The 13,539-nt window shown below is 36.7% G+C and overlaps 1 protein-coding gene and 1 pseudogene across 1 annotated transcript; both read left to right on the top strand.

Moving 5' to 3' along the window:
- The first annotated feature begins 6,155 nt into the window (after positions 1 to 6,155).
- Positions 6,156 to 7,109, top strand: Or1b1 (olfactory receptor family 1 subfamily B member 1). Its single transcript, XM_004849620.2, has one exon. The coding sequence runs from the start codon at positions 6,156 to 6,158 to the stop codon at positions 7,107 to 7,109; it is 954 nt and encodes a 317-aa protein (XP_004849677.2).
- Positions 7,110 to 10,279: 3,170 nt separating this feature from the next.
- LOC101712970 (zinc finger CCHC-type and RNA-binding motif-containing protein 1 pseudogene) lies at positions 10,280 to 10,921 on the top strand (annotated as a pseudogene).
- Positions 10,922 to 13,539: the final 2,618 nt, after the last annotated feature.

Genomic DNA, 13,539 nt, shown 5'->3' on the forward strand with positions numbered 1-13,539 from the left:
TGGGTAATATTTACAGTTATTGTATCAAAACCAGCAACAAGAACAATTATTATTTGAGCTTTTTACTACATGTCAGGCCCTATGTTCAACATTTTATATATAATCTGGTCCTTAAAACAATAATTATAAAAATCAGGTGTTACTTACTCTTTGTATATAAGTAGATTAGAGCTCAGAGATGTTAATTAATTGCTAGATTAGCAGAGCTTGTCAATGGTCCCAGAATTGTATTCAATTTCACTTGGCTCCAAAGCCTTACTCTAGGCCATTACATCAAACTTTGCTTATTATATCATACTAAGGTAATAAGGTGATAACTGTGATTTATTGGGGTAATTATGCACAATATCTGCCATTTGGGGTTCTTGGGCATTGACTGTAGTCTCAGGATTAGTGGCAGTCATTGGAATGTGCTAGAGGAGCTCCTAACCTTCCCCTGAGAGTCTGTCCATGCTATCATCCTCTGTGGGATGGCAGGCATTGTACCAGACCTCTCCTAGGTTAAAGAGCTCTCGGGGCTCACAATTTATATATTGCACCTAGCCTCACTAGCTCTGACTTTCAAATCTATCACAGATCTGCAGTTCAGCACTATGGCCAGATCCCAAAGGTCTGACAAAAGGCAGGAGCTACCAAGTCCAGAGATAGAGCAGACTTTTCTTGCCAGGTGAATGTGTGGGTGAAGAAGTAGCCTGTATTGTTCTTCCATGATCAGTTCTTATCTTTAACCATACGCTATCTGAGACAGACAAATAGAAATGGTAATTGGAAATGTGGAACAAGTGCATTGTTCTGATGGTTATGATTCACATAACCTTTTGTTTTCTTTAATGTTTTGGCAAAATCTTTGGACTTAAATCTCTGATTCCCCTGATTTGAAGATAGGTATTACTTAATTCTAGATTTTCTATGAGTGTCCTGGTGCTGAGTATGTGGTTGAGTTAACTAAGGTGGATGCTACTTTGAGCTAGAAAGGTATGCTTAATCATAAAAGGAATAAATAAAGATAGCTACCAGAAAATAAAAGCTTCACAGTATATACTGAGGTGTAGAGAATGAGAAAATGAACTACATATTCTAAACACCCAACTTTAACAAAACTTAAATGTTGCCTTTTTTGGTTTCAATTCTTATTGTAAAACACATCGACTGTTATAGATACAACTGAAACTCAAACTGCTTCTCTGTCCTCTCCTCTGCCTTTCCTTCTCCCCCAAATATATCTACTACCCTAACACATGCATCCTTATGCATGTTTTTAGAACTTCATTATCTATGCATATTTTATGAAAATAACAAAATTTTTCATGTTTAAAATTAATACCTGTTATTTTTATCATTCTAAAAATGGCCTCTTCCAGTTAATATTATGTTTTGAGGAGTTAAATTTATCAATTCATGCAACTACTCTCGGGTGGAGTATCAATACAAGTGAATGACAAGATAAAATATACATATATGGCCAAAGCACAATATTTAGTGGAATGATCTATCCTTCATCCACCAAGGATGCAGTCTACAAATTGTGAGTTTGCTTTCAGGGTTGTCCTTTTCTGTACCCTACAGGTCTATATAGTAATATATTAGTCAACAAAGGAGTCTCAAAAACCTTCAAAGAGCTAATTTAACAGACATTAAATGCTCTGGCTAGATTGCTATTAAGTTAGAAATTGATTATGAAGATACAGTTTAAGAAAATAGGTTTGGAAACTAAAAATGCACTGAAAGGAAGTTTGGGGCGGGACCAAGAGCAACTACTGACTGCACATGGAGCAGTTAGGCAGAGCTGCATTTAAAGGATTTATTGGGATAAAGATACCTAAGTTTTCCTTAGACTAAATTTCCTTGGGCTAAGGGAAGGTACGTGAGCTGTGTTATCCTGAAAAGCAAACCACTCAAGAGAGCTTCTTGCTCAAGTGAGGAACTCTAGAGGATTAAGTCTAAAGGGGTGCAGTCAGATGTCAAACCTAAGGGTGGGGGTTCTAAGGTACCAGCCAGGGTTTGCACTTACCTTCCCTAGGAAGAGCGTAGTAGTAGTTACCTGTGGGTGGTCTCAAATGAACCTGGGTGGTGCTCCACACGAGGAAGATTCTGTATTTGGTATCTGTACTAATCATAGCACTCAATGAGACCTTCCTTTTCCTGTTTCCTTTTCAATGCTACAATAGCCAGAGACTACCCACAAGCAAGGACAGAAAAGATGGTGCAGTGATGAAATTAGCCATATCCTTTCTTCCCAGTTAGGTTTCTGAATAAGAATCTAACTCCTTAAAAAAAAAAAAAAGAATCTAACTCCTACTGGGGAAGAAAGCAAGGTCTAAATTACTTGAGAAACAAAGTTTTTTTAAAAAAATATTTGATTGTATTAGATTTTTAGTACCTAAAATGTGATTTTTCAAAAGCAGTCACTTCAAAAAAGTTACTTCCTGGCTTGCCTCTACAAAGTTCTGCTCCTTCCAAAAATACTGTCTTAAGAGATTTTCTTCTTTAATCTTCACCACCTTATGAAGTAGATACTATTTTATCACCATTTGACAGATGAAAAAATGGAAGTTGTCTAGGATCACATAACTAATGAGAGATTTGATGTAGATAAGGAATTATACTTTAGACAAAGCTGACTCCAAAATCTTGTATTGACTTCTAGCCACTGCGCTTTAAGAGAAAATTTCTTTCATTTATTTAAAAAATATTTAATGTGCACCACTAATGACTGGGCCTTGTGGTAGGTTTTAGGAATTAGGAAGTCAGTGATTAGTGAGTATATAGTATCTGTGTTCATATGCATGGATGTGTGTGCATGTATATAGAAATGTGTTGTATATACACTCATGTCCAGATTCCAATGTAGATTTCTGATATTGGAAGACAGTCCAGACATGAGTTACAAAGTGAATGGAAAAATAAGAAGTGCCCTAGTAAAATGCTGTGTAGGATTTTGATGGATTCAAATAGAAATGAAGCCAGATTGGATTCCTCAACATGAGTGGCTTTTCACTGGTTACCTGGTGGGGTTAGAGTTTTGGCTGTGAGAGGATCAGAGTGCATTCTGTGGGGGAGAGAATAGCATATGTAAAAATGTTTATATCTTTTGGGTAGTTTAAAGGGATATAGCATTTGAGTTTGGTTGTTTTTCTCTTAGCATTTTGAAGATACTATTTTCTAGTCGCTTGTTGTTGATAATCTTGTCAGTCTAATTATCTGTCCTCTATTGGCAATTATTCTTTTTTCTCTGATTGCTTTCAGTATATTCTCTTTGTGTTTGCTGCTCAGTAGGTTTTTTTTTTCTTTTGGTACCAAGGATAGAACTTAGGACCTTGGGCTTGTGAGGCAGGCACCGGAACCACTGAGCTAATTCCCTGGCTCACTGCTCAGTAGTTTTTATAACATGGTAACTATGTATGGAATTTAAAAAATTATCTTGTTTGGGAGTTAGTGTGATTTTTAAATCTCAGAATTCATTTCTTTCACTAATTCTGGCTAACTTACAGTGTGCATCTTTTTAATATTACCTTTTCTCTATTTTTCCACAATATTATTCTTCTTGTATTTAAGAAATTGTATGTATTTAAGGTATACAACATGTTTTGATATGCATTATACATTGTGAAATGGTTACTAAAGTCAAGCAAATTAACATATCTATCATCTCATAAAATTACCTCTATTTTGTGGCAAGAATATCTTAAATATACTGTTTTACCAAATTTCTAGCATACAGTATTCAATGGAATATTAACTGTAATCCTCATGTAGTACATTAGTCCTTTAGACTTTTTCATACATATAATTGCAATTTTGTACCCTTTGACCCATGTCTATTTATCTTCCCTATCCTGTCCCTGGTAACCATCCTTTTACTCTGTTTCTGTGTGTTGGACTTTTTGTTTTTAAAGATTCCACACGTAAATGAGGTGATGCGATATTTTAATTTTTGTCTGGATTATTTCTCTTAGCATAATATCCTCCAGGTTCATCTACATTGTCACAAAAGGCAGATTTTCTTTTACAAGGTTGAATAATGTCACACAATTAATTTATCCATTCATCTTTTGAAAGACATTAAAGTTGTTTCTATATGTTGGCTATTGTGAATAGTGGTTCATTGAATATGAGAATGCAGATGTCTCTACATGGTGCTGATTTTTTTAAGGTATATAACCAGAAGAGGGATTAATGAGTCATATGGTAGTTCCATTTTTAATTTTTTGAGGACTCTTCATACTGCTTTCCTTAGGGGCTTCACCAATTTACGTTCATACCAACAGTGCAGTTTCCCTTTTATCCACACTCTTGCCAACACTTACGCTATCTCTTGCCTTTTTTCTTAATCACCCTGACAGATGTGAAGTGATATCTCATTGTGATTTTGATATTTTTTTTTCCTGTACCAGGGATCAAACTCAGGACCTTGAGCTTTCAAGGCAGGCACGGTGCTACTGAGCTAAATCCCCAGCCTGTGATTTTGATTTTTTGATTTGCATTTCCCTGATTATTAGTGATGTAGAACATCTTTTTAAAATAAACCCTCTGGCCATTTGTATAGCTTCTTTGGAGAAATATCTATTTAGGTCTTCTGCCTTTGTTTTAATAAGATTTCTTTTCCTATGAAGTGTGAGCTTCTTATATATTTTGAATATTAAGTCCTCATTAGATATATGGTTCATAAACATTTTCTCCCAACCTGTAGGCTGTCTTTTCATTCCACTGATTGCTCCTTTTACTATGCAGAAACTTTTTAGTTTGACGTCCCACTTGATTATTTTTTCTTTTGTTGTCTAAACTTTTGGTGGGATACCTGAAAAATCATTGTCCAGATCAATATCAAGGTTTTTTCCCTCTCTTCCACCTCATGTTTCCTCCTGGGAGTTTTATGGTTTTAGGCTTATGTTTAGGTCTTTAATCCATTTTGAGTTGATTTTTGTGTATGGTGTAAGATAAATGGCACTTTCGTTCTTTTGTCTGTGGTTATTCAGTTTTTAATCTTAGATTTTTTGATGTATGGTGGATCGTCTCATTTTTATAATTCTTAATTCTTCTTTCACATTATCCACATCTTGATCACTTTGTACTGTGTTCTAGGTGTTTTTCTCAGAACTAGCATTTCTCTTCCACCATTGTCTAACCTATCCACTGAGTTTTTAATTTGAATGTATTTTTAAATTTTCTAGTAGTTATTTTTTAGGCTTTTAAAAATATGCTTTGTTTTTTCTTTATAATACCTTCATTCTTATGATGTTTATTCCTTCTTTTAGCCACTAAGTACTTTGAACATAATTTATTATGCCAAACAGATCAAGTAATTTGATCTTGAATTCCGTATTTAAACATGGAGTTACAGGTCAAAAGTTTTTCCTTGGCACAGAATGAAAGACCTATCAAGGAAGATAAGTAGAAACACAAGTCATGAAATTGTAGAAATTAACATTGGTCAGAGATGCTGAAGCTTAAATAGGGGCAGTGAATTAAGAGCAAAGAATGAATGATAGAGAAAGCATAAAAATCAAAGAGTGATTGGATTTGGCGAGTTAAGGGAGGGAGTTCCTTCAGGTTTTGGTTAGTGCATCAGGAAGACGGTAATGATGATGATATTTACTAACTCCCATAGAAAGAGAAAACAAGTCATTTCATGACAATAGATTGCAATTTTACTGTAAAAGTCAAGTACTTTGAAAGAACCATATCTTTATGTGTTATGTGTTTTAATATTGTAGTACCTTGTGTTCTGTACAGGTTCAGAGAGAAGAAATCATGAGGATGGCAGTGGGATGAGGTGTGAAGAAAATATAAGGAGCCGAAGACAGTGAGTATAGGTAATTATTTCATGAAGCTTGCCATGGGTAGGAGATAAATAATAGTTCAGATGAAAATACAAGAATGAATGAAGAATTTCTTACTGTGGGAGGGACTGAAGCAGGGTTTGTGGGTTAAATAGAATAGGCCACTAAGTGATAAAAGGAAGAAATAAGGGAGGCACTGCCACAATAAAAGGAGCGATCTAGAGGAAGGAGTGTGGGTAGAATTGAATTTAGGTCTTTAAGGACCTTAAACAACATAATTTAAAAAAGTTGCAGTGTTATTGCCCTTAACTTCTCATCTCTGACTTTTTTTTTTTCCCTTAAAATCTCTTTCAGGCAGGATCATTGTCATTCATCATGAGTTGTGCCCCTAATGCTTCACACTCTCCAATTTTCTTGCTCCTTGGGTTCTCAAGAGCTAGCATCCCCCACGGTCTCCTTTTTTTCTTGTTTCTGACTATTTATCTGACCACCATATTGGGGAACACGACTCTAGTACTGCTCATCTCCTGGGATTCCAGGCTCCACTCACCTATGTATTATTTGCTCCGTGGCCTTTCTGTGACAGACTTGGGGCTATCCACAGTAACGTTGCCTCAGTTGTTGGTCCATCTGGCCTCTGGTTACCCAGCCATCCCTGCTGCCCACTGCTTCACTCAGTTCTTTTTCTTCTATGCATTTGGAGTTACAGATACACTTGTCATTGCTGTCATGGCTCTGGATCGCTATGTGGCCATCTGTGACCCGCTGCACTATGCTTTGGTGATGAATTACCAGCTCTGTGCTCATTTACTGGCCTTGAGTTGGGTGGTGTCTATACTGCACACCATGCTGCATGTGGGTCTTCTCCTGCCCCTGTGTTGGGTTGGGGATGCTGGGGGCCATGTTAGCCTTCCTCACTTCTTTTGTGACCACCGTCCACTTCTGCGAGCCTCTTGCTCTGACATCCATTCTAATGAGCTGGCCATATTCTTGGAAGGTAGCTTTCTCATGCTGGGTCCCTGTGCCCTCATTGTACTCTCCTATGCCCGAATCGGGGCCACCATCTTACGTTTGCCTTCAGCTGCTGGTCGCTGCCAAGCAGTGTCCACTTGTGGATCCCACCTTACCATGGTTTGCTTCCTCTATGGCACCATCATTTGGGTCTACTTCCAGCCTCCTTCCCAGAACTCTCGGGATCAGGACATGGTGGCTGCAGTAATGTACACTGCCATTACACCTTTGGCCAACCCATTTGTTTACAGCCTCCGTAATAAGGATGTGAAAGCTGCACTCCACAGGCTGCTGAGACAGAAAAGAGTGAATTCCTGATTAGCCTGCTGTGGGATACATTTAGTAGGTGAGAAAAGGCATCAGCAGATCTGGATCAAATTTGTTTGGGAGAGATCAGTGGGAGTGATGGCCAGACAACTGAAGTATCTCCAGATTTGACCCTTGTCAATGCTGTGCTCTGACAGGGCTATGAAAATTTCACATTCATACACATATGTGTTCTGGACTCCTTTATCTATATGCTTCTGGGATCCCCTCCATTGGCCATTTATCTTCAGTTATCAATTAGTTATAAATGAGTCACTAGGCTTGGGTAACTTTAATTCTGGAGTTTTGATGGACTATAAGGATAGAATTTTAAAATTATAAACAAAAGCAAGGACAGTGGAGTTAATCATAACCACACTTAATGTGTTGTGCTTTCTTATAGGCATGTGTTGGTGCATATCAGAAAGTAAGTGGAAGACAATTCAGACAAAAAAGCTGTCACATGTACTACTTATCCCATTTAGTGAACAAATATATGTCCAGCAGTGAGTGTGAAACAATAATCATGATTGCTATTTCATATCTCAGCTTCAATTTCCACGGAACTCTCCTAGTGTGATCATCTAACTCTAATGCACTTGAGGTCTAGTTGAAATATTTTAAATTAATTTCAATATGCCTTTGTAAGTAAAATACAGGTAGAAAAATGCAAGCTAACTATTTTGCTGAGTGAAAGAAAAACGATGAACTATTTCAGCAGTGGAGAAAAAGTGGCTTTGCTTAGCTTTTTGATTGCTGGAACATTATCCTCTATTACGGTACCTCTTAATAGATTAAAATGGCATTTTCACCTTTATGCATTGACTTTAGCCCTTTATCCCATTAGAGATGCAGCTTCACTCAGGCACATTGTAACAAAGTGTTTGTGGTGGATTTCCAGAATATCTATGGCTCCCAGTGTATGAGAATGCCAAGAAGCACCTTGAGAATCACAGTGTCCTTGCAGCACCTTCAACATTGCTGATCCAGCCAAGATCTCTGCTTCCTTCCTTTCCTAAGTTTCCTGATCTCCATCTCTATTCCTCTATGACCCCATTCATATTCTAAGGCACTGCCTCAAGCCTGAGGACTTCCCATTTAAGTCTGATCTCTATATTCCCCTGGTAAGTTGCACAGAATTTCTCCAGCATCTTCTATCACCCAGTACCTTCCATTTTTCTCAAACTTCTGGTAAAATACACTGTTGTCATTTCAATCCTTATTCTATATTGTCTATCTATGAGTTTTTATGTAGTTAGTTGTGAATAATTGCCTCACCCATTTACCTGGCTCTGATGACATAACACTGTTTATGTCCTTCAACCATTCTACATCTTTACTGCTTCATTTTATCACAGAGCTTGTCCACTAAAAATATCACATCTTTCCAAGTCTTTCAAATTGCTATTGCCTTATAATAATAAGCTAAGAAACTAATCCTTGCTATAGTTTTATTTTCACAAGTTTTAGATCCTTATCATATCCTTCTTGCTACCAATCTGGCCCACAGTTTGTGGTGTTGATCTTACAGAGCATTTATATCTACTGTCAACACTGATAGGTAAGTTTCCAAGAAATCAACCCTGATTCTCTCTCTCTGTCTATATCAGTGCTTTTCAGTCTTTACTGTCCATCAAAAATATCTGGGGGAGTTTAAAAAAATTCTCTTGTTGAGGCTCTGACACTGTAAAGATTGAATTTCATTGGTATGGTGGCCTAATCATCAGAATTTTAAAAATGTTCCCCCCATATGATTTTGATATGTAACAATAGTTGAAACCACTGATCTGTGTTTTCAATCTTATCTGCATGATACTGGTACAAAAACTGGCATGTAGATTGATGGAACAGAACAGAGGATGCAGAAACAACCCCAGACATATTTAGCTACCTGGTCTTTGACAAATGAGCCAAAAATATGTCCTGGAGGAAAGATAGTCTCTTTAACAAATGTGCTGGGAAACTGAATATCTGAATGCAGAAGACTGACACTAGACCTATATTTCTAACCATATACTAAATGAAAATCAAAATGATTCAAAATCTAAATATTAAAAAGAAACACAACCTACTGGGAGGTAAAATAGATAAAACTCTTGAAGTCATATGTGTAGGCCAGGACTTTATGAAGAGAACTACAATGGCACAAGAAATAGCATCAAGAAATGACAAATGGAAAATTATCCAATAAAAAAGCTAAACAGAAAAGAAAACAACTAACAGAATGAAGGCAACCTACAGAATGGGAAAAATTTTTTGCCAGCTATTCTTTGGACAGATGACTAACAGTATATGAAGAATACTAAGAAATTAGACCATCCCCAAAATAAAAGACCCAGTCAAAAAAGGGAAACTGAAATGAATAGACACTTCTCAGAAGAAATATGAATTGCCAATAAATATATGAAAAAATGTTCAACATCTCTGGACATTAAAGAAATGCAATTAAAATACAACTGAGATTTAACCCCAGAAAGATTGGCTATCATCAAAAAAATCAAATAATAACAAATGCTTGTGAGCCTAAGGGGAAAAAGGAACCTTTTTGCAGTGTTTTTTCCCCCCTTAAGTTTATTTGTACGTTTTAGGTATAAAATACAGTTACATTCATCATTGGGATCTTGTACCATTACATGAGTATCTTGGTTCTTATTTTTTCCCCTTCCCCTGCCCTCCCATCACCCCCTTCACCCTTCCCTATTTGCAAAGACTTTGTTTCCATTTTTTCCTTTTCTCATACTTTTTGTTTTCCCTTCTTTCCTTTCCTCTACCCCTCCCACTTCCCCTACTCCTTTAGACGTTTTCTTCATATTACATCATGTCAATTATACATTTTTAAAATTACAACATCAAAATTTAGAGGACATTACCACAAATCTTGCAGAATTTAAAAGGATATAGAAAGCATATTACAAAAATCTTTCTTGAAATAAATTCGACAACTTCTAAGAAGTACCTTGGAAGATAAATTAATGAAACGGACTCTGGAGGAAATATAAAATTTGAATAGCGGCCCGCCAGTGCGGCCCGAGCGAAGGGAGGCTCAGGGCCCCTCCGCTGCCGCGGGCGACCCAGGGCTCTGCGCTGACCCCGCCCGGGCGCGGGATGCCCAGGCCGCTGCGGGGGGCGAGGAAAAGTCGGGGTTGAAGCCCCGCTACGCTAGGGCCGCCGTCCCTGAAGAAATGAGTCGCAGCTTGGCTCCAAGTAAGAGCACAGTGTATGTGTCCAACTTGCCCTTCTCCCTCACAAATGACTTATACCGGATATTTTCCAAGTATGGCAAAGTTGTAAAGGTTACTATAATGAAAGACAAAGATACGAGGAAGAGTAAAGGGGTTGCATTTATATTATTTTTGGATAAAGTCTGCACAAAACTGCACCAGAGCCATAAACAACAAACAGTTGTTTGGTAGAGGGATAAAGGCAAGCATTGCTATTGACAATGGGAGAGCAGCTGAATTCATCTGAAGGCGAAACTACTTTGATAAATCAAAGTGTTATGAATGTGGGGAAAGTGGACACTTAAGTTATGCCTGTCCAAAAAACATGCTTGGAGAACGTGAGCCTCCAAAGAAGAAAGAAAAAAAGAAAAAAAAGAAAATTGCCGAACCGGAAGAAATTGAGGACGTAGCAGAAAGTGAAGACGAAGGGGAAGTCCCTGCTCTCGACAGTCTGAGCCAAGCCATCGCCTCCAGCAAGCCAAGATTGAAGAACAGAACAAATGGAAACCCAGTGCAAGAGGCCCCTCAACATCAGAGGATTCACGGCACCTGAGGATAAAGAAGAGCACATTCTTCAGTGATGAGGAAGAATTTAGTGATTAGAGTTGTATAATGTAGATGTCAGGAACATAAAAACCATCTGCAGTACAAATTATTTGCCTATAGGAACATTTAATATCAATTTTTTTTAACATAACATAGTGCGTAGAAAATAAAAAATAATTTTTAAAAGTAAAAAAAAAATTTGAATAGCACCTATTAAAGAAAGTATATTCCTAGGTTGAAAACATACCTATGTGACAACAACAGGCTCATATGCATTTTAGCTGATAAATTATATCAAACATTTAAAGCAGAAGAAAGAAGTAACACTTCTCCCCTCATTTTAGGAAATCAGCATTGTGCTAATACTAAAACTGGATAAAGATAATAGAAGAAAAAAGTATGAACATAGATAAAAATTGGTTTAACAAAATAAACTATTAGAAGTCAGATCTGGCAGTATGTAGAAAGTGGTTTTATTATAGAGATGGCAGAGTTGGTTCAACATTGAAAGATCCATCCCTATAAGTAACATTTTAACAGAGGAAAGGAAAAAGCCACGTGATCCTGTCAGTAGTTGCAGAAAAAGTATTGGACTAAATTCTACAGCTGTTCATGGTAAAAGCTATCAGGAGACTAGAAGTAGAACAGAACCTTCTCAACAGATAAGCCATGTACTCCATACTTCCAGTAAAAACTCCTTATATGAATAGAAAAGATACAATGCTTTCTCCCTAAGATGGGGAACAAGGGCAGATAGGCCTCCTCTTCATCTGTCCATTAAACTTTGAAACATAGGCCCAAACCCAAATAGTCTGGCAATAAAGACACAATTAGTATACAATTGGCAAGGTAGAGGTAAAATCTTTATATGTAGATGAAATGATCATGTACAGAGAAAATACTAAGAAATCTCTAGAAGCCCCTAGAACTTGTATTTGAATTTAGCAGTATTAGAAAACACAAGGTGTATATATAAATTTAGGTCTATGTATACTTGCTATAAAAGAAGAATTGCATATTGAAATTTAAAAGTTATGTAGGAGTACAAAGGACCTAGAAAAGTAAAAGAAAAAAAAAAACCAGTGTTGGAAGACATTTATTACCTAATTTTAAGACTTTCTCTAAAGCTACGGTAATCAAGGCAGTGTTGGCATAAGGAAAGACGTATAGGTCAATGGAATAAAACAGAGAATCTAGAAATAGAACCACACATATATGGTCCACTGAGTTTTGAAAGATTATTTAACATTAACATTTTATGGAACATAAACTCAACTTAAGGGCAGAGGAAAAGATAGTGTTTTCAGCAAATGGTACTAGAATACCTGGTATCCGTATGTAAAAAATTAACCTCAACCCTTTATTTCCATACATAAAAATAACTTGAAAGGATCTATGAACCTAAATATGAAAGACTAAAACTATAAAACTTTAAGAAGAAATTATAAGGGAAAATGTTCATGAATTTAGGGTAGGCAAGAACTACCTAGGATACACAAAATATGATGTATAAAAGAAAGAATTGATAAATGAGATTCCATCAAAATTTAGAACTTCAAATGACATCGTTAAGAAAATGAAAAGTAGTTTTTAAACAGACCATATTTATAATACACATAACCTAAGACCAGAATATATATGCAATTCTTACAGCTCATTAATAGACAACCCAATTAAAAAGCAGACATAAGAAGATCATAAATAGCCAGTACAGATACGTATTGACTTACCATTGTCATGACATTTTCTTTTTGTTGGATTCTCCCCCTTTGCGTTTAATTTCTTGAAGCGCCCAACAGATTAATTCTGCTGGGCTTCCTGGGGTTGTGATTCTCATTGTCTGTTCCTAGGATATTATCTAACATTTTTTTGGAGTGCTGGCTTGATATTCATGAAGTTCCTAAGGTGCTCTTTGTCATGAAAGTATCTTATTTCACCATCAACTTTGAAAGATAGTTTTGCAGCGTACATCAATCTGGGTTGGAGGCTGTTTTCCTTTAGGGCTTGAAATACATCACTCCAACCTCTTCCAGCCTTGAGTGTTTGTGTTGAGATGTCTGCTGTGATTCTGATGGGCTTTCCTTTTTATGTGATTTGTTTCTTTTCTCTCACTGCTTGTAGAATTTTGTTCTTCTGTTGAGTTTCTGGAATCTTAACAATTATATGCCTAGGTGTAGATTTTTTTTTTAATCAAGGCTAGTTGGAGTCCTACATGCCTCACTTATCTGTATGTCAAGTTATGTCATCTGAACTCCTATTTTTTCACTGATTCCAATCAGTCTTATGTTATTCTTCTTTGCATCGTCTAATAGCTGTTGGATTGATTTCTCATGGTCCCTTACAATTTTGAAGTAATTTTTCTTTTCTAGATCACTAATTGCAATCTTATCTTTTATGTCTGAAATTCTGTCCTCACATTGGCTCATTCTGCTGTGTATAAGCTTTCAGTGGAGTGTTTAATCTCCTGGAAATCTGTTTGTATCTGTTTTATGGATTCCATGTGTTTCCTATGTTGGGATTCCATCATGTTCCTCAGTTCCTCTATTTTTTTTATCTGTGTCTTCTCTAGATTTATTAATCATGTCTTGCACTATGGGCACAATCTCTGCTGTTATCTGAGAAATTATTTCTGATTTTATTTTTTCCAGATCCCTTTTTGTTGCTAGTTCAGGGAG

The sequence above is a fragment of the Heterocephalus glaber genome, unplaced genomic scaffold (assembly GCF_053883595.1).
Source record: "Heterocephalus glaber isolate CG9 unplaced genomic scaffold, H.glaber_assembly_v1.0 deba00001479, whole genome shotgun sequence".
NCBI lineage: Eukaryota > Metazoa > Chordata > Mammalia > Rodentia > Bathyergidae > Heterocephalus > Heterocephalus glaber.

Bases quoted from the DNA above. Each gene is read 5' to 3' on its own strand.
- Or1b1 (XM_004849620.2), top strand. From the start codon at position 6,156: ATGAGTTGTGCCCCTAATGCTTCACACTCTCCAATTTTCTTGCTCCTT.